This window comes from Cervus canadensis, chromosome 4 (genome assembly GCF_019320065.1).
Source record: "Cervus canadensis isolate Bull #8, Minnesota chromosome 4, ASM1932006v1, whole genome shotgun sequence".
Lineage (NCBI taxonomy): Eukaryota > Metazoa > Chordata > Mammalia > Artiodactyla > Cervidae > Cervus > Cervus canadensis.
The window spans coordinates 62,843,920-62,869,751 of record NC_057389.1 but is presented as its reverse complement, the minus strand read 5'-3'; the positions used below and the strand labels follow the sequence as shown (position 1 = coordinate 62,869,751).

Here is a 25,832-nt window from a genome sequence, read left to right as displayed (position 1 = left end):
TATTCACTTCTCCCTCATGTGGCTTCTAGTTTTCTCACAGGTTGCCTTCTTTACCAGTGGGAATGATGCTCACTGATTGTTTTCCTGACACACAGTGCGAGAATTGTGGGCTCAAGAGGTAGGAAGGAATCACGGCTTTGCTTCCCTGTGGCCCCAGTTCACTGAGGGTTCCTGGCAGAGCCCAAGCCCAGCCCACATGGCGTTTCCCCTCTTTTGTTGTTCATTTTATAGGTTCGAGCTGGGCAGTGAAACTTAAAAGTAATTTTGACTTGGATTCCTTCCTGACTTGGAGGGCTGTGTGGTATTTAGAAAATCTGCAGCCCCTCCACCCGGATACCCCCAGGGTGGAAATTGTTTCAGGGGGGCCTGCGTGATGCCTTTCAGGCCCAGGAAGGCACCCTGAAGGAGGCCCGACCGTCCTGCAGACCTACCCCACCTGCCACCCGCGGCTGCAGTTTAGGACTGCCCATCCGCTCCTCCAGCTCAGGCGCAGAGGGAGGGAGGGGCTGATGGAGAGCCCTGTGTTGGTCGCTAGCACCCAGGTGTTCCTCCCCCAGCCCTAACAGGGTTTCCGAGCCAGCTGTCACAGGCAGCAAACAGGGCTGTCGGTACCAGCTCTGCCCACCTCCCCACGCGCCCCGAGACTTAGATGTGAGTGGGGTTGAAGTCGGGGGGGGGCTCTTTGTGGTCCCCTCTAACGGGCAGTTGGCAGCCCATGCCCTCCTGTGTCCTCTTGAGATCACTCCCCACCCGCTGTCCCCGCATGAAGGGAGGTTTAGCTGAGCCGTGAGAATGAGCTCCAGGGGCAGTGGTTTCAAGTCGCATAACAGCTGAGGTCAGGGTGGAGCAGGGTGGGCACAGAGCCGCGTGGAGGGGCAGGGGGCGTCGCACCCCCCCGAGCCTCCTCCGGCAGCTGCGGTCCCGAGGCCGTACAGTCACACTCCCTCATACCTTGTGACTGGCTGCTTCCTGCCGCTGTGTACAAACAAGACTCCGTTGGAGGAAACAGGTGTTTTATCAGGTCACAGGGCTCCCCCTCCCCCAGTGGTACACTGCCTGGGTCCTGGGGTGACAACCCTCCTCTGCAGGTGGGGACGGTAGGTCATGTCAGGGAAGGGACTTATCCATGGCCCCTTAGAGGAGTGGAGGTGGAAGGCCTGAGTTGGGAAGCTCCACCCTCAGACGCCTTACCTTCCACTCCTTGGCTGAGTGGCTCTGGGTAAGTTAACGCTTCTGGGCTTTATTGTCCCAGCCAAAAAGGAGGACAGTGAAGGTTCCTAGCTCCTTGGGTTGCTATGGAATGGAACGAGATCGTGTATGCTTGCCACACAGTCGGTGCCAGCCTGGGCGGGGTTGTTAACACTGTGGGGAATGGCCTTTGTAAAGGACGCCATGCCAGGAGGTGCAGTAAGTACCCCTGAAGGGGCTGGACGGAAGCCCCTGATGCTGTCTGTCCTCAGCCCCTCAGCCGGCTCCCCTGGAGCACAGCAAAGAGGACAGCTGTCCGCCCGGCCAGCCCTCGGGCCCTCAGCTGGTCAACAACGTGGTGCCCGCTGTATCTGGAATCCTGGTCCAGACCCCTAACTGGTATTCACTGAGCCCCCCCCGGCACTTGGCCTTGGCTCAGCACAGAGGGGACGGCTGCCTCTGCCCCACCCCGGAGCTCAGTCCTGGCAAGGCAGAGAGACTCTCCTGGGGGCTCAGTGCCGGCCGTGTTGGATAAAGCACAGGAGGGAGAGGGGCCAGTGGGGCAGCTAGGAAGACTTCCTGGCAAGGGGCTGTTCTGGCAGGCCCAGAACCTGTGAGGTGGGAGTAGGAGAACGCTCTAGGTTGGGGGTACAGCTGGAGCAGAGGAGGAGAGGCAGAAATGAGTATGTTCTTGGTCACTGGAAGGACCCGCCAAAGCCCAGGGTCTGTGAGGCAGGAGAAGGGCCATCAATGGAGGCCCAGCATGTGCCCAGGCGGTGCTGGTGCCACAGCCCAGGAGTTGGCAGCGTGAAGGGCAGCATGGTGCCCACGGGAGATGATTTGACTTGGACAGAGAGGGTGAGGTGGGCAGGCGGATGCTGGGAGGCACAGGGTGACTGGGGGAGGCGGGCAGGGCCAGGGAGGGGGTGGGCTTTGAGCAGGGGAGATCCGAGCAAGCTGGCACATGCCAGGCAGGAGTGCCTCAGAGGTGGAAGTTTCGTGTTACTTCATTTGACTCTCAGTCTGTCTCCAGGGTCATGAGGCCAGGGCCTTGCCTCCTGTCCCTGAGGGGACTGAACCCCAGAGGGCAGGGGCTGGGGCCACTGGTGCTTTGGCCAGGGTTTGGAGAGCCCTCATCGTCAGCTCTGTCTCTAGCAGGACTCCACAGCCCCAGGAGTCTGTGGAAGGTCTCTGAGAACCCAGGACATTACTATCTCCTTCCTTCAGGTAGTCTGCTACCTCAGCTGACAGACCTGTGATGCTTGGGGTTTGGACGTGGGTGCCGCCTCCCTCCCCTTAAAGAGGTGTGGCCCTCATCAGCCTTGGCACACATAGTCTCTGAGCTGCAGCCTGGAGGGTTAGTCCTGGTCAGAGGGTCCTGCAGGACATGGGGCTCCCATTCCCTGGGGGGAAAAGGGACTGTCCCTTACTGGATAGGGCCCCTGGCCAAGGTGGGCCTGAGTGTGGCCCTCTCTTGTGGGGAGGCTGCCTTGTACCCTGTCCCCCCCATGGAGCCTGCCTGCCTGGGCTGTACCAGCAGATATGGCTTTAGAGCGCAGAGGGAGATGGTGACACATGGCCTTCATGTCACAGCCAGGTCCACAGCCAGAGCTCCTTGGAGATCAGAGAAAGCAGATGCTTTGCCAACCCCGTTACCCCTCCCACTGAAACAACCATCTCTTCTTTCCAAGGACAGGAGGTTGTCTGGGCCCCACACCGTCTGCTTGCAAATAACGACGAATGTGCGGCTAGGGCTGCAGGCATGGATGGGCAGGATGTGGCCCCAGGGAACTGTGGGTTCTGGGGGTTCACGTGGTTAGAGCTGCCCCAGCCCACCACGTCTGGGCAGCCTGGCCAGGGAGGGCAGATCACCCCCTCCCATGGAGCCCAATTTGCCCATGATGGGAGGAGGCTCTGATGAAAGGAAGCCAGGAGCCAAGGCCACCTCCTCCCTGGCTGTGTGACCTCAAGTCAATCTGTCAACCTCTCTAGGTCTCAGTTTCCCTCTGTAAATGGGGGGTGGGGAGCCCTGGCCATGAGGATTCCCGAGGGTCAGATAAGCATTAGTGGGAGAGGCCTGCTGCTCTGGTGGGCCTCAGCTGGGGCTTTGCTGGGCACTGCAAGAACTGCTCCCGACCCAGCCTCCCCATCAGACAAGAAGGAGTCGGAGGGCAGGAGGGACAGGTGACAGGAGTCCAGCTGAGGGTATTCTGACTAACTCTGACCTGGCTCTGTGGCAGCAGGCCCAGCCTCCCGGTCTGCTGGGCCGCCATCTGAAACACATTACCGATGCTTTGTAAACTGCACATCACTCGGCCACATGAAAGCTTGGGATCTAAAAATAGCCACTCCCAGAAGACGCCCCGCACTGGCGGGGCTCAGCTGACCTCCGCACGCACACCCACCACTAGCCTGTCCCCCTTGCCAGGGAGCCCCGACTGGCAGGGCCACACCCACCCACCCTCCCAGTGTGGGCAGCCACTGCCTGAGGCCACTTTATCTGAGCAGAGATCTCATCTAGCTGGTCAAAGCTTCAGGCCTCAAGGCCTTACCTAGGGCACAATGTCTGGAGGAGCCAGGAGGAGGCTGCCCAGGGTGTGTCAGTAGCCGCAGGCCCCCTTCCCCAGACCTGTATGTGGCTGGCGTGTCTGTGGGAAGCCAGTGGAACTGTCTCACAGGAGGGACACTGGGGCCCTGTGCAGGTGAAGCACGGGATGGGGGACCTGGCCACTGGTGGATGTGCTGGTATGAGAAGGGCAGGGTCCTGCCCTGGACCCCATGTCAGCCCTGGTGTCAGTGGGGAATCTGTCCCAGCACGAAGGCAGGGCAGCTGTGGGTCTCCAGGCTGCCAAGGTTGACTCTTTGCCCTACTTTCTGTGGGCTCCTTTCCCTCTGGTCTCTATGACCAACTGCAAAACCACTCTTTTCCCTAAAAATAAACATGCTTATGGGATTGGGGGAAGCTTTGTAGCTATCAAAGGAAATAATAGGGTGTTTAAGAAAATTACATTGCGTTTTAAATAACCAGCATGAAAGTCATTAAGTTTTAAGTTTCATTCAAATCAGATGGCTCTGTGGCTGGCCCGGTGGCCAGGCAGGCAGAGGGTGGGTGGGCCCTTAGGGACGCTGAGCAGCAGCCTCTGGAGAGTTTTGCAGTGAGGTCTCTGCTGGCTGTAGCTGGGGTCCAGGCAGGGCAGCCCTGAGTGCTGCAGCAGCCAGCCCAGAGCTTGTTGGCAGGCTCTGAAGCAGTATGCAGCCCAGGAACCTCCCAGCTGTGGTGGGCAACCCCCTGGGTGGGGCTGGGGGATGAACATAGACCAAAGGGTGTGGGACAGATGCAGCTGGGACTACAAAGGCCACAGGGGTTGATGACCATGTTGGGATAGGGGTTTAGGGATGGTGGTTTGGATCAAAAGGGCGAGAGAGGATCTACAGGGCCAGGACCACATCTGTCCTCTTCACTGCTAGACTCTCAATGGCCAGCAGAGAGCATGACACATAAGTAGGTGCTTGTAAACAGCTGTTGAAAGAGTAACAACAGCCACGGTAATAGTACATGTGTCAAGAGCCTCCCAAGTGCCAGACCTGTGCCAGGGACCTTTAATCCTGATATCAAGATCCTTACAAGAAACCAAGAAAGTAGTCACTATTTGACTCTCATTTTACAGGTGGGGAAACTCAGGCTCAGAGAGGTTAAGAATGTGCTTGTAAAAAAAAAAAAAAAAAGAATGTGCTTGTACCTGGCAGAGTCAGGATGTGAACTCTTTTACCCAAAGCCCAGACTCTGCTCTGTCCCTCTGCTCTCAAATATGTGCCATTAGTTGGGGTCACTGTAGGCTGCAAAGCTGAACGTTACCCCTACTCCTGTTGAGTTTGAGCTGGATTCCTCTGGCCTCAAGGAAAGATTTGGTCCTTTCCTGCCCCCCTTGGGCATGACCTCAAAGTTCTGGACTTGGGTCAGGCAGGGCTGGACCAATGCCTGACAAGGTCAGGGCTCCCAGGGCCAAGAGCTGTGTTTCTTGGTTGAAAGCAGGACCTCAGGGCTTCCAGAATAAATATTACCTGGAAAAGTGTTTATAAATGACATTCAAGATTACATCAGGTTTGGGAATTCCCTGGCGGTCCAGTGGCTAGGATTTTGCACTTTCACTACCAATGGCACGAGTTCAATCCCTAGTCAGAGAACTAAGATTCTTCAAGCCACTAAGCGGGGCCAGATAAAACACAAGATTGCATCAGGTTCTGATGCATGATGCAAGGACAGTTTAGGACTATGTATAAGTGGATTCCCTCTTTCTACCTTTGGTCCTGGCTCAGCTGGAAGCTCACTGCTAGACTTCACTGGCCCAGGGGCCCTCCTCGGTGTGGTCCAGGGATGGACTAGAGGGTATCCTCGGTTCTGAGACAGTGGGACTGGCTGGACTGAGAAATCTGAGGGCATCCCTGGGCATGGGTATCCCCTTCCCAAACCCCTTGGGAAAGTTGCTTGGAAACCAGATCCACCTGCTTACCTTGCTAGGATATTTTGAGAGTTTCTGCTTCTACCGTTGCCCTCCTCTGCACCTCCCACCCTGGTTCCACCCCGGCTCTTGTCACTGAAGGCTAGTCAGGAGCTCAGCAGTCTGGCCCAACAGCAATCTGGCGGCAGTCCAAAGGAGATCAAGGGCCAGCAGCCCCAGCCTGATTACAAAGGCCAGCTTTCCTGAAAAGCCCTGGTCTAGGAACATGCTCTCCTTTGTCTTCTGTTTTCTTCTTCATTAATTAAAAACAAAAATTAACAGACACAAATATTACTTCATTTCATCCCCATGAGATATGGACATGGTACAGATGGGGAACCCAAAGCATGGCGACGTGTACCTCGCCCATGTTGGAGGAGAAACATGAACTCCAACATCTACCTCTCTGTTCCCTGCCCTTATCACACGCCACTCTGCCTCTTAGGCAACATATCTATCTACTCATTTTTTGAAAAACTGGGTTTTTTAGCTACAGTTGGGTCCCGATGGCTCCCCTCCCCCCAAGAATGTAGTATTTCACCCTCTCGTCTGTGTTTTTATACTGTTAGACGCAGGTGTGTGTCTGTAAAAGCTGTTTGGTGTGGCTTTTTTCAGAACCCCCTGACTCAACCTCATCAGAGTGCTCCACCTCACGAGGGCCCCTGTGGCAGTTGGAGCAGCCCTGCCCTCCTCTGTCAGCTTACACTGGGCGTGAGGGGTTTGGGGAGGGGAGCATCCTGAGGCCCAAAGCCTCCAGCAACTCCTTTTCACTCCTTGTTCACAGGGGATAAACCGCTGGACCGAGTCCAGGCAGAGCCCCAAGGGCCTTAGCTGCCAGGGTCAAACCCAAGTGAGCTTCCTGACCGTGGCCCCATGGCAGAATTGTCCTGCCGGAGCTGGTACAGACAGCTGAACAGACTGGGGAACTCACAGACCCCTCTCTTTGGTCCTCAGAAGCTGGCTGGAATTAACTGGGGCAGGAGTGCAGTGCCAGTGCTGGAGATGAGATCTCCAAGTCTCCGCCTCCCAGCCTCGAGCCATTGCTAACCACCAGCCCCCGCCTCTCCAGGGCCTGCCTGGGTCCTGCTCCTCAGCATAACACTCACTCTTAACTGCCAGTGGCCATCCCACCCCCACCAAATGCTGCACGCGGACTGGGAAAACAGAGGCCAGACCCTGTGGGAAGACTGACTTCTCACGGTTCCTTTAGTCATTTATGACTGAGGACCAAAATCACCACCTAGAGGGCAGGGTGAAAACACCCTTCGCACAGAGCGAGATGGGGTCAGAGTCACACGGCTGGTCAGTTTTTTCCAAGAGAGATTACTGGCAGGGTGTTGCTGGCGAAGTCGGTGATCCCTGGGGTCCTGGGTGGGTGGAGGGAGAATCTGGCAACCACTCGGCTCCTGGGCCTCACATGTGTGGTCTGTCTCCTCGCTGGCTACCACCAGCTGGCCTGTGAGTGGTACCACTCAGTGGCCTTTACTGTCACTGAGTGGTAAAGATCTCTGGCCGGGAACCCCAAGAGGCTGGATTCAAATCCAGACCTATCACTACTTGTTCTGAGACAGACCTTGGGCAAGTCATTTTACCTCTCCCGTCTTCCTGTTCCTCGTCTGCACAATCTGTTCACACAGATCACACAGTGGCTGGGAAGACTCTGCAGGGTGGGACTCTGCGGGGTGCCAGGCATACAGGAGGCTGCCACTAGTAGGGGCTGTAAACCTGCACGTTCACATTCTTCAGGGCTTTTCCACAAAGCCTCTTGGTTTCGCTCCCAGGGTAACAAAACCTCTGACCTCCTCAAATGCTGTCCTCCCAGAGCCCTGCTTTCCCTACTGCCTCAGACAGCCTGAGCTGATGCTGTGCCCCTGGCCTGCCTCAGCCCACGCGGGGTCCCAGATGGCTGGGCACGGAGATCGAGGAGCAGGGAGACAGACTCCCTGGACTGGGGGTTGCCCAGCCGCAGGGCTGCTGCTGGTGTATCAACTAGCAGCTCGGCTGCAGCAGCTCCCGGAAGCTTATATTTTCCTCTAAAAACATCCTGTCCTGAGGGGCGTTTACCTCAAAGAGGAAGAAGGAAAACAAAAGTAAACGAATGCATAGAAACCGCTGGAGGCTGTGGGCCTGGCCACTCAGCTCAGTGAGGTTCCGCTAGCTCTGAGGGCGCCTCGGGGCTGGGCTAGGTCTAGAGCAGGCCTGTGGTTTGCCAAGGCTGCCTGTGGGGACTCCGGTCCTCACCTCTGCTGTGGCAGGGCCCCATTATCTGATGTCAAGAGCAGGCAGCTGGTGGACTGGCCACAGGGACCTGGTAGGGCTCTGTGCATCCCTGGCAACGGTCCCGTGCTGGTGGGAGGACTGAAGCCTCCTGTCTACAAGGGGGTGGCCCAGCCATCCCCCAGTCCTCCAGCTCAGCGGGCCACAGAGCCACGGCTCCATGCTCTGCGGTGGGGTGGGCGTCTAGCACAAGGCGTCCGGCACGTGGTGGGCGGGGAGCTGGAGGGCCATCCCCTGGAGAGCGCCATGTCCTGGGCAGGAGGGCCCAGAGTAGGGGTGGGGATAAAAGGGCATGAGCCCAGCTAGGGTGTATCGGCAGAGGTGGGATCAGTGGGAGCCCACACCTCAAGGCTTGGCTGATACGCAGGTGAGTTCCCCTTTGGAAAGGGGACCTGCTTCCTTCTGGGAAGTTCATTCTCATTGTCCCAGGCCTTGGGTTGGGGTGGCGGGGGGGGCTTCCCACTCAGCAACTGGCCAGACTCCTTGGCACTTAAGCACCATCGGTGATGGACAGACAGGTCTGGGGGAGCTGTGGTAGGCGCTAGGGGACACTGGAGCTGGGAGGCGTCCAGAGGAACTGATCAAGGCCAGAGTAGATGCTCAGGGGCACTCTGAGAGTTGACACGCGTAGTTTCTGGCAATGCAGGGAAGAGATGTGAGAACTGGAGAGGGCCTTATGAGCAGGGCCACTCTGTGGGATTATGCAGGGGATCTGGGCCAAGGAGTTGAGATCCAGCCTGCACTATGCTCCCCAAGCCGTGTGCCCTGGTGTGGGCCCAGGTATCTCTCCAGAGGGGGTGCTTCTTCCAATTAGCACAAAGGTACCATCTGAACTTGGCAGCCCTGGCTTTGACTGTCTGGAGGAAGGAAGAGATGAGATGGAAGGCAGCACAGGGTCCCAGGTGCCAGGCAGGATGTCCCTGAGTCCCAGCAGTCGCTCAGCTCCTCCCAGCCTCCTGTGTGCTGCTGTGTCCAGCCAGGGTGCTTTGTCCAGAGCTGCCGCATTCTGCCTAAACACTGGCTTGGATTGGGCCCTGCCCACATGCACTGCGAGAGGACCCAGAGAGTTGTGGACGGTGGCTCTCCAGGCAGAGGGAACAGCCTGGCCTGTGAGCCAGCAGCCCTCAGTGGCTGGAGCAGAGGGAGAGGAGGGAAGAGGTGCGACTGTGACTGACATCGCTGAAGACCCGGAGAGTCCTAAGAGGTCCCAGCACTGACTCGAGGGAGTATGTTTGAGCAACTTTCTCGGTGTCCCTGAGCCTCACTTCCCTCATGTGTAAAACGGGAAGGATAATGCTGGCCTCAAATGAGCTGTCAGTGTGGCATTTACAGTACTCAACTTCATGTCCGTGCCCTTGGCACAGAGAGCAATCACTCTCAATAGGCCACCTTGGCCTATTCAAGGTGTGGATCTGTGACTCCTTCTGTGGACTTGTCCCCAAAGGCCTTTCCCCAGCTTCAAAGCAGGCATCAGGAATACCCTCCCCTGCCTTCTAGGAGCCAAGAAACTGGAGTCAGGTCCATGGTGGATAAGTGGGTGGGCATGCAGGGGTTCTGGGGTACCAGAACTTCTAGAGGCCTTTGTTTAAAAGTCTTAGTGAACAAGCCAAGTACAGACCCTGGAGAGGCAGAGAGGACCAACAAGCCCCTTCTGCCCTCCGGGACCCCCAGCCACTCCTGCAGCAAGCAGTCACCTCCACCTGCTGGGCTGGTGGAGCCCCTCCCAGGTCACAGCCCTTTCTAAGGAAGTGGCCCTTAGACTGAGGTAAGGATGAGAAGGAATCTGGCAAAGAGTAGGAGGAAGTAGGGAAAGCTAGGAGGAGAGCGCAGTGCGCAGGGGGTGGGCAAAGGTGTTGAGGTGAAGTTGAGCTGGGTGCCTGGGTAAGAGAAAAGCAGGCCGATGAGGCTGGACAAGGCTGGGATGAGGAGTGATGTGAGCTGGGCGCCTGGGGGTCACGTCTAAATACTGCCGTCAGGGAAGCTCCCAGCGCCGCGTCTCAGAACTTACGGGAGCATTTTTTAGGGTCAGGGAAGCACTGACTCAGGTGACTCTGACCAGCTAGGCTGAAGCAGGGAGACTGATTTGAGGACTGGGGCTCCTTCCCTGCTCCCCCTTGTCTGTCCACAACCAGAGGGCCTCTGCAACACGGTGGGTGGGTGGAAGCTCAGCTTTGCGACTTACACAGCTGGCCAAGAATGTTCTTTTGCCTGATACATAGTAGGAGCTTAGTAAATACATCCTGACTGAATGTGTCTGCTGATAGTGATCAACTGTGAATTCTGGTGCAGTGTGTTTATGTGTGTGCTTGGGCGGGGGCGGGGAGGGTGGGGGTGCTTCTCCTGGCACAGTCCCCTGCCAAGGGGAGGCCTTTTTGGGAGGACCTTGTCAGGCTTCACACGCTCCCCACCCGCCCAGGCTTGAGACCAGAGGAAGCAGCAACTTTCTTCGCTGGGAAAGTGTTGTGGGGCTCAAGCGTTTGGGGGTTTTCAGAGTCAACCGTCAGAGGCGAGGGAGTTTCTCTGCTGGCGGTGGCAAGGGCGCTCAGGGTGCACACAGCCTGTAAGCGGACCTCTGCGGTCTGCAGGGAAAATGCCGACTGTGTTTATTTTTCACCTGAGCCTGCAGGAAGTGGGGGTGGGGAGAGGGAGGCGGGAGCAGCCAGGCCCAAGCTCGACTTCAGAGCAGGGGAGACCGACCTCAGGAGTCCCTCATTTCCACCTCCTCCTGCCTGGCCCTGCCTTAGGGCCCCTTCCTGGCTCCAGCTTGCTCAACAAGAGGAGGGCATGTGAGGGCACCAGAGTGAGGAATCTCCAGCCATGGGCTAACCCCAGAAGGATGAGGACCCCCTTTGGGATGATGGGTTTTGAAGTGGCATGGGGAGGAACAGTAAGAGCAATGCCAAGGCAGGAAGGTCCGCCTGTGCTAAGGCCACAGCAGACATGGCCTCCCAGCCCAGGGGTCTCAGAGTCCTAGACTCGTCCTGAGAACTGCAGTCTAGAGGGAAACGGGAAAGCGCTGTATGCAAAGGTCAAAACAAGGGTGTGGGAGTGTGCTGGTCAAGGAGTACAGTCTGCTGTTGAGTCTGTCGTTGGCTTATACATCCCACCATGAGTGCCCAGCTCTCTGCCTGCAGAGGTTAAAGAGGCTGTGCCGTCCAGATACTCGGGGAAGAGGGGTGGCAGACAATCCATCAAGGCCTGCCTCCTTCCCTAGGAACGGGGCAGTCACCATCAGGGGAGGAGAGAAGCTCCAGTCACTAAGTTCCCCAGACGCAGGCCAGGCCCCAGGCAACTCCACCTTGCTGTCTGGGCAGCCTAGCCCTGAGACAGCCTTGTGCTGAGGCCATGGAGCGGGACGTTCCGTTGGCCAAGGGGGGCGTGGGTGCACCAGGTCCCCCGCCAGACAGTTCCCCCCCACTGGCTACCACCACCAGGCGTGGAGGGGGCTGGGGAGTGGCCTCAGAGGCAGCGTGCACGAACGTGGGAAGGACTGGCCAGGCCCTCAGTGCTCTGCCCTGGAGCCCTGGCACCTCGGGCCCTCCAGCTGCCAGCAGGTTCTCCGCGCCCCCTCTGCCCACCTGGCACCTCTCCTGTGGTTTGGCAGCAGACTCCTGTTTAATGAGGCTTTTCCCCAGTTCCCAGGAAAGGCTGGTGGACAGGATGAGGCCTCAGTGCACCTGCCCCTGTTGCTCACGTACATACCAGGCTTGAGGCTGAGCTAGATTCTGAGGGTTCCTTGTCTCAGAGTGAGCTGTGCTACATACAACATGGAGCTTCACTAGCCTGGCCGAGGGTCAGCTCTAGCCATCTCTGTCAGGTGAGAGAGCTCTCTAGGACTTCTGGCCCATGCTAGCCATCTGCAGGGAAGGTGGTTTGCTGAGAAATCTGCTGTGGAGCCATGCTGTCCTTGCCTTGGAGCAGATACCCCCTCTCACCCTCCCACCGCGGGAAGGGCTGGACTCTGGGATTGTCCTAGAGCTGGCACCTTGGACCCCAGGCTCTGCTCCTAAGATTTCCAAAGCTCAGAGCTGCCCACTCCACCAGCCAGGCTTTTACCCCCAAGGGCTAAAAAGCCAGCGCCAAGGCAGGATGGCAGGGCCTTCTCTGCAGCGGTTTAAACTTGAAAGCCCCATGGCCTGGAGGGACCTGTGGAGGGTGTTCATTCCACCGCCTGCGCTGGGCTCCAGGCATTTGTGCCCTTAAGACAGCAAATGGTGGGATGCCCCCACTAGGGTCCCAGCTTCTTGAGGGAGGCCCTGAGGCTAGTCTTCCTGTGTGCCCCGAGGCCTCAGATCTGGCTAATCCCTGTCCCAGGAATTTAACAGGTTAAGGAGGCCCCTGAGGTTTCCAGAAAGCTTTCTAGCTTCATAGGCCCTGGGCTCCTGCCCCCCAAATTCTAGGATAAAGAAGGATTTTTGCATCTGTGACCAATTAGGTAGCAGGGTTGATAGGCTCATGCTTATTTTATAAGAGGCAAACTGGCCCAGGATCCTACAGAGGAAAGGTCACTGAAAAGGTCAGCAAGCCTACAACTGTGCTTCCCAACCCACCTCATATCCTAGCACACTTAAAAAATGACCACTGGAGTAACTGGAGGAGGTAGCTGGAGGCTGAAGCAACCAGGCAAAGTCCTGGACATAATGAGCAGGGAGAGAGGAAGGTAATGGGGTTAGAGAAGTGATTAGGGTCTGATCCTAGGGTTGTATAGGCCTGGGGAAGTTTGGTGCTGGCTCCAGGCTGACGAGTGACATGATCTGATTTATATGGCTGCTGGATGGAAGAGCAGGAGACTGTTGCATTTGCCAGGTGGGAAGTGACTGTGGCTTGGACTGGGAGAAAGGAAGAAATGGTTGGGTTCTGATATATTTTGAAAGTAGAGCCATTAGGATTTGCTGACACACTAGAGGTGCAGTGTGAGAAAATGGAGCATCAGAGATGACTCCAAGCTGTTTGGTTTCAGCAACTGGAAGGAGGGAGTTGATATTAACTGAGGAAGATGGAGAGGAATGTTTGGGGCAAAAAGTCAAAGGTTCTACTTTGGATGTCTTGTATTTGGGGAGCATTTGGAGAGTAGCGTTTGGGGAGAAGTAGAGGCTGCGGAGATACAGATGTAGCGTCATCAGATGAAGACGTTTAAAGCCGTGAGCTTGGATGAGAGCACCCATGGGAGGTGAGGATTGATACAGAAGAACTGAGGGCCAGGCTTGGGTCAGGTCAAGAAAACAATGAAGAGCCAGAAACAAAGTCAAGAAGGAGTGGCCTCAGAGGTTAGAAGAAAATCAGGAAGTGTGGCATTCTGGAATCAAAGTGAAGAACCTATTTTGCGAGGAGGAGGGAGAAGTTAGTTGTGTTCAATGTGTTGAGAAGTCAGGTACAATGAAGACTGAGAACTGACTGTTGAGTTCGGCAACGTGCAAGTCACTGGGGACCTTGACAAGTCATCTGGTGAAGTGATGGGGGCAAGAAGCTGGCTTGGATGAAGGGATGACAAGAGCTGAGGACTGGAGGTAGAGGACAAGGACTGCTCTGCTGAGATGTGCAATAAAGGGAAGCACGAAATGAGGTGACACCCGGAGCGTTTACAGCTTGGAGAAATGGCAGTCTGCTGGTCCCCTGAGTGGGAATAAAGAGTGGTCTAGCACAGGGCCTGGCATGTGGCAAAAACTCAGTACATGAAGAAATCACATTCCCCACATATCCCGTTATCTGTCCCAGTCTTACTCTCTCTCCTGCCAGATACCTGCAGGCCTAAGAATCCTACATTCCACCTTCCGTTCCCCCACACAATCTCAACCTGTTACTGTTGTCTGGGTCTGTGCTGGGAATAAAAGCGGACCTGAGAGTGGCAGGACCTTCCTCTCCCCAGCTTGCTCAGAAAGCCTGGCCTTCAAATAGCAACAGGAAGGTCACAGCAACCAAAACCTGGAAATGACATGGCCCTGTCATCAGTCTCCCCAAGTGATGCTGCCAGGCATGTCTGCCATCTCCAGGCAGACCTCCTTTGGCATAATAAGACCAAAGGGTCTGGCCCATGTGGGACCTGGCACCACAGGGAAAGGGAGGCACTGTGAGTAGCGTTTCATCCCCACTCTTCAGGGTGAATGAGGGGCTTCTTACATGTCACGACAGCCATTTGCGACAAGGTAACGGGTGCCTGGGTATGGTAGTAAAGTTAGCTCCAGGAATTGAACCTGGTTGGCAGACTCTTTCTCAGGCTTCTAGTGGAGAGCCCTCAGGAAGCTCTCCTGCACGCCCCAAGAGGTCAGGAACAGGCTCTGGTCGGAGGTGAGGCATTGGCCTCAGGAAGTAGGTGTAGTGTCAAATACATGCCGGTCACAAAGGAGCCAGCACTACTAGAACATTAACTCCACTGATTAGCCTGGGATCTAAGACTCCTCCTGGTGGAAGGTAGAGGGATGAGCGGGAGGCTGACAGGTGGTAATGTCTAAGGGGAAGGGTGCAGCTTGTAGCCCAGCCTGAAGCTCCCTGGAGGCAGGAATGTGGGGGAGGTGGTGGCCAGGACTGCTACAGACACGTGTGGGATCCTGTGCCCACCTGGGAGCCTCCTGCCATGGCTACAGTGTGATTCATACCTGCCCGTCCCTTCAGCCTCACCTGGACTGCCAAGAGCCAGTGCCAAAGGACCTGAGCCAGGTCTTCCCACCAAGAGCTACCCTAACCTTCCCCAAAGCTGGTGATGAGCCCCATCCATTATACTGGCTACATTCACCCAGTGAGAAATTTCACCTACAGGCTGGAAAGAAGCCCAGACCACAGTCTCTATAATCATTAGTGTCTTGCCCCAGATACGTCCCAGAGATATTTCTTCTGTTGCCATGGGTTAGTGGCCGCTCATCTGTGGGCCCAGCCAGCAGCATCCCCATAGGTGGGCTTTTACAAGTGGTGCTAACCTTGAGCTTTAGATGATGTCTCCAGGGCTCTGGCCAGCAAAGGTGTGCGACTGAGGATATGCATAGCTGGGCCCTGGCCCTGAGAGCACGCTCCCTGTGGCGAGGTCTGATGGGGAGCCCCCGTCCCAGCCTGAACATGAGTCATCTCATGACAAATCCATGTGACCAGTGTGAAAAGTAAGAGTCTTGCGGTGCCGAGGAAACAGGAAGTGTGGAGGCTGGGTGGGTTGGCTCTGGAGGGAGCCTAGCCACACCTGGAGCCACCTTGCTCCACCTCCCTTGAGGAAAGAAAGGGCCCCCTCCACTATGTCATCAAATCCTCTCAAGCCTTAGGTGGCTCCAGAGGGTCAGACACAAGCCCCTCAGTCTGGGGACCAGAGGAGGAGGAAAGCAAGCTCCAGGCTGTCCTAAGGCTGAAGGCTTGTGAGCAACTCACAAGGCTTGTCTGCAAGCCTCTGGGCCTCAGAGAAACTAGGGGATCTCTGAAACCAAGAGACAGGAAGAATTTCCTGTAAGGGGGAAATGCCTCCTAGAGCTGAGGGCAAAGAAAGACTGAGAGACTCTCTGGGAGATTGGACTCCATGGGCAAAGTCTGGGGCGAGGGTGGTGGAGAGGGGCAGCAGAGCCACTGGACACAGGGTGGGGTCCCGCCCAGGGAAGCCTGTGGTTTTGACCACCTCCACTTTCCTCTGATGGTCGGGCTACCCCCACACAGCAAATTGGGACTTTTCTTATTTGTGCACCCCAGTCCTGTGCCTTCCTCCCTCAGGTCCCCCACATTCACCCACCCACCCTCCTCGTTTTTCAGCACAACAAGGCCAGTCAGCCTTCCCATGGCGTCCCCCAACTTTCTCCTCTCTATGACCATTTCAGCAGCCCACACCCCACACCTGCACCAGCCGACATCAGCCAGAAGCAAGGTATGGATCCTGGATGGGAAGGGCCCAACAAGACCCAGAGCCGGGGACTGGCGGGGAAAGGGGATCAAGTTCCTGTCTTCTGAAAGCAAAAGGCTAGACCCTTTTTGAAGGCACCAAAGGGTTGGGAAAGGTGGTACCAGGTCAAAATTTGAAGGTTTGAGGTTTAGGTAGGAGACTGAATCCTGAGTGGCTACCCAGTGCCAGTATGGGAGTAGGCCTGTGTGTGAAGATGATAAATAGAGAACTTGTAGTCTTTCCCTCCCCACAGTGAGAAAATGGAAAGTGGTGGTTGTGATGGCTGATTCACCTCAGCCTCGGGCAAAGTCATTCTGAAATCAGCCATTGTCGGCTGTGGGAAACCTGCTGACTCAACCCTGGGGAGGAGGGGGCAAGAGGAACGGGTGGAGCCCTGGGCCCCTGGGCCAGGGGGTCTGCCTGCTGCCCAGAAAGCCAGGCTAGAGCCCCCAGCAGAAAGGCCCCAGTTGTAGACCAGCAACGAGCCAGGTATAGTCTTCCACTCCTCATGACTCTACCTCTGCCACTACCAAGCCACTGTCCCCAAGCAAGTCACACCAATGATCAGCGCTTGATGCCCAGAGCCTGCAAATGTGGCACTCTGATCACACCAGGCTAGTCCTGAACAGACCAGTATGTCTGGTCCTCTAGCACAGGGAGATGGGATCTTGGAGGGCCCCACAGGAGGCTCTAGGATGCAGGAACCAGCTGGAGCAGCTTCTAGGTCAGGCTAGCTCACTTACTCTGCCCCTCTCCCCTGCAGGAGTTCACAGGCCTCTGCAGACCCCTGACCTCTCTGGCTTCTACTCTCTGACCTCAGGCAGCATGGGACAGCTCCCACACACTGTGAGCTGGTAAGTGAGGGCTCAGTGGGAAAGGGGTCCCTTGTGCTGGCTGGACCCACACCCACCTTTCCACTTTCCTCCTCCACTCTTCTGTGCTGAGCACCTTGCTGCCAGCTCTATACAGGTAACGGGCTGGCCAGCAGCTCTAGCCATGCCTCAGCCAGCCACACAGACTCCCTTTGGAAAGGCAGGAGATCCAGCCCTGTCATGCTCTGCCTTAATGTTGAAGAGACTTGAATGGAGGAACCCTGGGCTGTTTAGGGTCCCATGAATATGTGAGATAGAAAGGTAGGCCTGAGCAGGGAGGTCGCAGCTTGCAGGGCCACAGGAGAGGCCGTTGTTTCTCAGTGGCCTGGCGGACGGGGGGTGCTACCCACTCGTCTCTGTGTCTACTGCCGGTTGGTCCCCTCCTTGGCGGAGCTGCTTGAAGGTCAGGGTCCTTCTTGCACCTATGGTGCCTGCTTCAGTCCAAACTCCTGGCAGCCTGCTTGGGGAGTCCACTAATACTGGGCCAGGAAAAGCCAGCCTGGATCCTATGCAGCAAATCCAACCATGAGCCAAAGGGCCTATCTTCAGCTGGAGCAGGGTCTTGGCAGGGTATGTGACCTTTTGCTCATCAACCGCAGTTTGACCGAGGCAGGTCTCTGGCCTCTCAAGGTTGGGACAGTCACCCAAAAGTAGGAAAGCTTGGCTTCCCTGGGCCCGCCTGCCTCTTTCTACTTGTCCTTTATCCACGTTCAGCTCACTCTTCCATGTCCAGATTCTCTCTGGATAAAGCTCCACCTTGAATACAAATCAGGACCACCCCCAGGACTGACGTGTGGCAGGCAAGTTCTGGGCACCAGAGAAGCACTGCTGAAGTGGGTTGATCCTCAGGTCCCTGTATACAGTCCACCTAGTATACAACTCAGACAAGAGGCCAGTTATAGAGCGTGGGTAGCAGTGCTTTGAGGACTGTAGAAGCCTGGGGGTCACCCCATCCAGCTTGGGATTTCCAGGGCTCTTTCAGAAGAAAGGCTGTTTTGGCCAAGTAAGACCTTGACACATGACCAGGAGTTTGAAGCAAAGTGGGACAGAACAATCCTAACAGTGGGCATAAAGGCCCTATGGCAGGTATGCAAATATCAAGCCCAAATTTCACAAGATGAGACTGGAGGGGACCCAGGGACCTACTAAGCTCAGTGCCAGGAGAGTGCTGCCATTTCTGGCCTTATACACCAGTAGAAAGGTAAGCCTGCAAAAAAGAGAAAGGCTGCCCTCTAGTGGCAGATGTTTAAAACATACACTAGAACGGTCTAGGCAGAAGCCAGTTTGCCTTATTACTCTAGGGGTCAGGCCTGAGCACAGTGGGGGAAGTCCTTCCCCACATCTGGCCAGTAGTCAGACTAAGAGTTGGCCAGTAGCCAGACTGCTAACAGCTATCTCTCCCAACCACAGGCCCAGCCCTCCTCTCTACCCCCTGTCCCCTTCCTGCGGATATAGACAGCACTTCCCTGCCCCCACTGCAGCCCCTGGCGCCCCCTACCCCAGGTGAGTCCCCCACCCTGCAGCTAGGCTCCTGCTTCCTGTTGCCCAGGCTTCAGTGCCCACAAGAGGCTATGCCCAGGCCAGTGCTTGCCCTCTGTGAGTCGTCTGTCCGTCCGTCCGTCTGTCATTCTCCAGCCCTGTGCTGCCCTGTGCTGAGAATGAAGCCAGTGGGAGTGTGGGAGGCTTAAGCCCGCGCCATCCTGTGCAAAGCACCAGAGAGCAGCCAGAGATGGTGCAGACACACGCGTGCAGACGTGTGTGCACTCACCTCTGTTGTGCATCCCGAAGAATGGGCAAGTCAGGACACCTCTCTTGGACATTCCTAGAGCTCTGTCCAAACTGAGGCAGCACCTTTTACATGTGTCTTAGGGGCCACCTGCTCAGTGACTCCATACTGTACAAGTGGGAACTATGTGTCCACGTGTGTCCTTTCACTTGGCTCACTTCCTCAGGGACAGACCTGTTCAGGTGTGGAACAGGTTTGTCAGCAGACACTTCTAGACCTACTGGAGCTGCCAGCCCAGGGTGGGAGGGAGAGATACAGCAGCTATCTGGGTGAAGGGAAGCCCCGAGGAGACCTGGCCACGTCTGATGGGTCAGACAAGCTTCATGAGGATAGCTCTTGAGCGAGGGGGACAAAGATAACAGCAACAAGCTGGAGATGGCTGAGGGGCAGGAAGTGATGGGAAATGGGGTGGGGAACCAGTGTGCAATCCCAAGGAAGAAGCCTGGGTTATTCTGTGGGCAGTGGGGGAAACAGCGCTCAAGTGCTGTTACGTGGAGACAGACCTGGAGGGGTCAATGAGGAAAGTAAGGAAGCCCACAGGGCAGCTACAGGCTGAGGCTGAGCTGGTGAGAGCAGGAGATGAGAAGGGGACAGATTCAAAAGCTACTCAGGACTGCACCTGACTTGATGCACATGGAGGTTTCTGCAATGTGTCTGCGCAGTGTGTCGGGAGCAGGTGTTTGTATCTCTGTGTACTTGTACGCAGGCCAGTGGGGTTGGGTAACCGTTCACCTGTCCTCGTGCACTGCGCAGGGGCCTCTGTGTGTCCAGAGATCTGGGCTGCATACGCCTGGCTCAGTGTTAACCCTTCTGCTGCAGGTTCACCCATCCACCCCTGATGCTAGGTTCTGGTGTCCCTGGGCACCCCGCAGCCATCCCCCACCCAGCCATCGTGCCCTCTTCAGGGAAGCAGGAGCTGCAGCCCTATGACCGCAGCCTGTGAGTGGAACAAACATGGGGGGGGGGGTGGCGCAGGGAAAATAAGCCGAGCCCAGGACACACATTCCTCCCACCAGGGTCAAGTCCTCCCTCCAGGGACTGCCAGGAGATCCCCAGTCAAGTCATCTTGTGGCACTCTACCACTGACAACTGTTTTTTTGACCCTCAGAAGCAGGAGTGTGGTGGACTGAATGGGGAATGAGGATTTAGTTTGAGCCCAGAGAGGAGGGGCTTTCCTTACTCAGCTACAGAGTTCCTATAAGGAACAATAGTGAGCTTTGCTCACCTACTTTGGGGCAGCTAAAATAAGATACCATTTACAAAACCCTAGTATATCTACCCAGTCACACACACACACACACAGGAGAAGGGTGCATTAGGTGCCCACCGTGAGGGCTCCTAAGTGTTCATATGTCCTTCAGGAAAGCACAAGCAGACTCCAAGGCAGAGAAGGAAGCCAAGAAGCCAACCATCAAGAAGCCACTCAACGCCTTCATGCTATACATGAAGGAGATGAGAGCCAAGGTCATTGCAGAATGCACACTCAAGGAGAGTGCTGCCATCAACCAGATCCTGGGCCGTCGGGTGAGGCCACGGGGGCAAGTGGGCTGGCAGGGGTGACTACCCCGACTACCTTCACCCTGAGCAGCCTGCCAATTCTCTGATGCATCCTCCATCTGCCCCCCTTCCCCACTGCAGTGGCATGCACTGTCCCGGGAAGAGCAAGCCAAGTATTATGAGCTGGCCCGCAAGGAGAGGCAGCTGCACATGCAGCTATACCCAGGCTGGTCGGCGCGGGACAACTACGTGAGTGGCCGAACACACGCAATAGGGGAAACTTCAACATGCCATACCCCAGGCCAATCTCACCAGAGGAAGTCAGGACTGCTGTCCTGAAGGCACACAAGGAGGGGACAGGGTGGAACAGAGGTTCAAGACCTTTGATGGCTAGCTCAGGAGAGGACCAGATATGGGGAGCTGGCCCTGAAGGCAGGCTCGTATCCTGTCCCCTCCCCAGGATGTGCTCCCACACAGGGCCGCTGTGCAGTATTTGATTAGGTCAGCACAAAGAGGAAAATGAGCCTGAAGTCACCTCCTCCTCCAAAATGGAGGCCAGTGTGGGGAAGGGAGGAGCCCCTAATTGTCCTGTGGTCACCTAGCAAAAACTGAAGTCAAAACACCAGGGCCCCCAGGTCAGGTCAGAGGGGACTGTGGGCCGGGAACCCCAGGGGCGGCCCGACTAGGCAGCAGGCTGCAGGTGTCCCAACCACTTGAACACTAGGCTTACAAGGTACAGTGTCCCACATCCCAGAGTCCTGAGCATCTTCCACTTTGTTCCCTGCAGGGGAAGAAGAAGAGACGGTCGAGGGAAAAGCACCAAGAATCCAACTCAGGTGAGGCCTTCCCTCAGAGCTAGACCTGCATCTCCCAAATCAAAGCCCCACCAGAGAAAGAGCTGCACTAAGTCCCAGGGAGTTCAGATGGTCAAGAGTCTGCCTTCCATGCAGGAGACCCAGGTTTGATCCCTGGGTTGGGACGATCCCCTGGAGAAGGGAACAGCAACCCACTCCAGTATTCTTGCCTGGAGAACCCCGTGGACGGAGGAGACTGGCAGGCTACAGTCCATGAGTGACTAATACTCTTTACTAATTTAAGTCCCAGGGAAGACCAGCAGAAATTTATTTTTGGCTGGGCTGGGTCTTCATTTCCGTGTAAGGGCTTACTCTGGTTGTGGGGCACAGGCTCTAGGGTATGCAGGGTTCAGTAGTTGCAGCTCCCTGGCTCGCGAGCACAGGCTCAGTTGCCCTGCAGCACATGGGATCTTCCCAGAACAGGGATTGAACCTGCGTCTCCTGCATTGGCAGGTGAATTATTTATCACTGAGCCACCAGGGAAGGCCGAAGCCAATTCTTATAGTTTTATGGTTTGTGACCCGCCACACACACACTCCTTTGTAAGCCCTCCTAACAGCCACCCTCTGCCAGAGGACCTAGTGAGGAACTGAGTGTTTGAATCAAGACTAAATTCAAACACTACATCCAGATTAGTCCTGCGGAGGATCACACTGTCTGGGGGGAGTGCGGCCATGCCCCAGCCTGAGCCCTAGAGTCACACAGCCTATTGGCTGGTGCCTAGTAATTTCTCTGTCGCCCCACCCCCTCTTTCTCAGGGAGGTGCCAAGTGCTCGGTATAGAGGACCCAGGAAAGCCACACCCTGCTCCCCGTAATCAACCTGTGGGTGAATTCCTGTCCCAACTCTGATAATTCACTCTACATCCATGAATGACTTTCTCAGTTGTGCTGCCCCCACACAGGGGGCTAGTACTGGGGCTCAGCAGAGTCCTCAATCTTTTCTCTAAGATAGGATAATGTTCAATCGTGTGTAGCATAGGCTTTAAGCTACAACACAAGGGGAAATGAGTCAGGCAAGACTGGGCACTGGCAAAGATAAAGAAAAACTGATGGCTGAAATAGATGGATAAAATGGGCAGGGCCTTGGGGGAGGGGATGGGAAGCCCTAAGGCAGAAGAAGCTTGATCCCCATGGGCCCCTCAGGCCCTTCTCTCAGCCCCTTTGCTGCAAAGGGTCCCACAAGGCACAGAGGAGCCAGCCTGATAGGGTCTCCTCCCTCCCACCCCCACCATTCTTCCCCTGCCTCTATACTGCCAGCTGGGTGCCAGCCTTTCCTGATACCTTGGCTTTGGGCCCTTGGCCTCCCACTAAGACTGGACAGGCCATGGAGAGGCCCGTGCCTGTGGGACTGTGGGGTACCTGTGACTGGCTAACACTGATATTGCCTCTTCTTTCTGGGCCCTGCTCTGCCCTGCTGCCTGCCTGCTCGCCCTCTGCCCTGCTCTGCCCCTCTGGCACGGCTGTGAGCAGACCCTGGCTCGCCTAAGAAATGCCGTGCTCGCTTTGGCCTCAACCAGCAGACGGATTGGTGTGGTCCGTGCAGGTGGGTTTGTCCCCACCACCACCCTCCCTTTGCTTCAAGCTGCTTCCCTGACTCTGCACATATTCTGCTGGGCCTGCTGTCCTCCTTTGGCCTCTAGCCCCCCAACATACCTGCAGATTGGGAAGCCCATGCCTCCTAAGAATGAGAATGAACACAGCTTGTGAGGAAGATCACTTGGGTCTAAGTGGAAGGAATAGGAGAGAATGTCCTAGATGGAAGGAAAGGCAGTCTTAGAAGGCATCTCTGGTGCCTGGCGCCCAGGCTTCCCTGATAATGGTTGTCATGGTGCTAATCAGGCCAAGCAGGCCCACATCTGTAAAATCTCACACACAGCATTTAAGTGGCTCAAGCCCCTGTCCCCAGGCCTGAGTCATTGTGGTCCACCAGCTCCCTCACTTCAAATTGGGATCCCTGTTGTACCGTACTGAGCCTCAAATCTAAGAACAACAAAGTGACTGTAGTCAAGAATAACCTGAACAAGGTAAATGCCCAACAGTCACGTGACCTACCGACACCAGAGGTAGGGAGAGGTGAACACAGGTACCCCTGGCACCCATGCTCAGATCCTATGGCATTAAAGCTGTGTTTCACTACAATATTTGTATATGGGAAAAGAAAATATACCTACCAAATGGCTCCAGCCTGGCCTGTATTAGGCTCAGGCCAGGCCTGCCAGAGCCAAGGCTGACGCTACTCCAGGCAGTAAGTTCACTGACTCTAGGGAATACTTTTTCAGCCCCAAAGGGTACTCCTACATTCCCTGTCCAAGAACAAAGAGGAATTTGGGGGAATATGTGTGTGCACATATGTACACATGATGAGAGGCAGCCCTGTCCTCAAACTGAAAATAAGATAGTAGGAATGGATGAGACAATTCCCTTTCTTCCCCTTCTCTGCCCATAGCCTAGCTCTGAGTATTTGGAATGCTCGGGGCTAGAAGCCACAAGCACAGGTTAAACAGATCTGAGCTTCACAGATCTGCTTCTGTTGAAGCAGAGCTGCAACAGCCTAGACTAGGAGACAGCTGTCCTGGAAGATACCAGGCAGCCCACGCGCGGAGCTACAAAAGGTCCCTGTGCCATCTAGTGGCTCTGTTGGGAACTGCACCTGTCTGCAGTCTGGGCCAGGCCCAGTAGTTGCCATGCTAAGCCCATGCTAAGCCCTAAGGCATAGGCATATATATGTAAGTCATGGGGAGATAGGCCTATGCAAGGACAGCATTTTTTGGTTGTGGTGTATGACTATGAATTCACCCTCTGTTTACAGATAACTCTCTTCACTATTCCTAGGAGGAAAAAGAAATGCATTCGGTACTTACCCGGAGAAGGCCGCTGCCCCAGCCCCGTTCCTTCCGATGACAGTGCTCTAGGCTGCCCCAGGTCCCCAACTCCCCAGGATTCGCCCTCGTACCTCCTGCTGCCCCACCTCCCCACAGAACTGCTTGCTAGCCCTGCAGAACCGGCGCCTACATCACCAGGCCTCTCAGCCACTCTCAGCCTCTCAGCCCCCTCAGAGCTACCAGCAGAGTACACAGGTTCAGCCACAGCAATCTCAGAGACAGGCAGCCTAGCGTGCACAGGACACATGGCTTCCTTCAAGGGCTCACCCTCTGAGAGGAGACGACAGAGTCCCAAAGCGGGTGGAAACCGGCCAGGGGGCCTGTTGGCTCCCTCTCACAGCTCAGGCCCTGGAGATTTCAGAGTCTGCACAACTTCTGCCTGAACCTGGGGCCATCAATTCAAACTGCTCCAAGTGATGGGAATCAGATCCGCGTTGTGTCATTTCGTCAGGGGCATCCCCCATGCCTATGGCAGGCTCCCTCCCTCTGTCTTGACAGCCAGATGCCCCTGCCCCCCTTGCTTTTCCTCTATAGGTCATAGGTGGACTGGACTGAGCCCAGCTGCTCTCCCCTCCACCACTGCCCCACCTTCCCTGTACCAGATACTTCACGGACCAAGAACCAGCTGGTTTACCAAACAACATGTAAGCATAGTCACAACCACAAAGCTCAAGATGACAGTGCTTCTCTCTTAAGGGCCTGGAGAAGCCCTGTTTACAGAAAACCATCTGTAATCTGTAAGCTGAACCAAGGGAAGCTTCTTCCCACATTCTTTTTAGCAGCTTTCAATAAGTGAATGGAATAGGTTAGATTTAGGCCTATCAGCCTGGCAACAGGAATAACCTGACACTACCTTACAGGCAAGTGTGGATGGTGAGCGTTTGTGGCTATAGTTCAAATTACTTGGAAATGTTTCCTGAGAAATTCAACCACCTAAGAAGCCCTGATACCTAATGCCCTAGTCACTGGTTCAAGTCAGTTGTGGCTCAAAACCAGTGTGCATCCTTCCCCACTTCTGAGCACCTTGTCCAGATCCAATTCCAGCTTATCCACATCAGTCTAGCCAGCTCTTTAGACAGTTGTAAGAAAGGGCAAACCAAACCTCAGGACAGCCAGTACCTATTTTCCAGCAGGTAAGCAGGCCAGCTTCAGTTTCCCTATGGGGCTGCAGGAAGGAAGACCATACAACTAAAGCAGGAGCCCAGAAAACCTCTAGTGGTGAACATTGGGTTTTCACCACAGCCTACTTTAACCCATTTCTGAGCCAAGCTTCAACCCTGAGCCTTAAAAAACAAACATTTTTTAATTTAATTTAGTTTTTTTTGTTGTTCTTTTTGCCTCCTTTTCACTGTATGTAGCCTGAATCCAAAGAGAAAGGGCTATCCTTGTACCCACACACACCCCTCAACAAAAGCCTAGTTCCTACTTTAGCCACTGGCTTCTCAGAATCCAAAGATCATATGTTCTAGTGTAGTGCTGCAAGAAGTCTTGAGAGAAAAAAGGACCATTGTAATATTCAAGATATTTTTGTATTGTTAATGCATATCACAGAAAAACTTTGATATGAGAATAAAGATACTTTTTACTGGGTTTCTTTTTCAAATCCTGCCTCTGAACAATAAGCTGTTTCACTGACAGTATGCCACTTGTTTCTTTTCCACAGTCACAAAACTGCAGGTTTCTTCTCTTTTACTCTGGTCACCTTTTCTTAAGGGACCTGGGGCCTGCTCCAACCTAGAGAGCTCATGCTAGGTGTACAGCCCCCATTCCAAGCTGCGATCTTAACCCCGCTAGTCCTCTGACCTCACATTGATGCAGGCACAGGCCAACCTGCCCCCATTGCTTATATGGAGATGGATTGGAAACTGCCCCCCACAGCCCCTAAGTCAACCCAACCAGAAACAGGCGCACATCACTGGGCTCAATTTCCCTCTGAAGGCAAAGAGAAGACTAGTGCATATCCTATTCCAAGGAAAACATGAACACAAAGCAATCTTTTATAACTTGGTATCATCATAAAATCCAAAAGATGGGTATTTTAAGCACCCTTTCCTCCCAAAGACTGGCAAGATGTGTGATGTATTTCCTGAAGTATTCATTTTATACAAAACCTCTGAAGTTTACAGAGCC

The 25,832-nt window shown here is 55.2% G+C and overlaps 1 protein-coding gene across 6 annotated transcripts in view; it reads left to right on the top strand.

Annotated features, from left to right (window-relative positions):
* Positions 1-25,292, top strand: part of TCF7 (transcription factor 7) — a 31,844-nt gene extending 6,552 nt beyond the window's left edge. The window contains exons 1-10 of one of the 6 annotated variants that reach the window (XM_043465505.1): positions 7,975-8,331; positions 15,684-15,795; positions 16,574-16,664; positions 18,093-18,185; positions 19,288-19,407; positions 19,830-19,992; positions 20,107-20,214; positions 20,753-20,801; positions 22,291-22,363; positions 23,653-25,292. In XM_043465505.1, coding sequence (XP_043321440.1) covers positions 8,257-8,331; positions 15,684-15,795; positions 16,574-16,664; positions 18,093-18,185; positions 19,288-19,407; positions 19,830-19,992; positions 20,107-20,214; positions 20,753-20,801; positions 22,291-22,363; positions 23,653-24,085 — 1,317 coding nt within the window. In that variant the 5' untranslated portion in view covers positions 7,975-8,256 and the 3' untranslated portion in view covers positions 24,086-25,292. Of the gene's footprint in view, positions 1-7,974; positions 8,332-15,683; positions 15,796-16,573; positions 16,665-18,092; positions 18,186-19,287; positions 19,408-19,829; positions 19,993-20,106; positions 20,215-20,752; positions 20,802-22,290; positions 22,364-23,629 lie in introns of those variants that run through there. The other 5 variants (XM_043465502.1, XM_043465503.1, XM_043465506.1 and 2 more) reach the window with 5 other exon arrangements.
* The last annotated feature ends 540 nt before the right edge of the window (positions 25,293-25,832 follow it).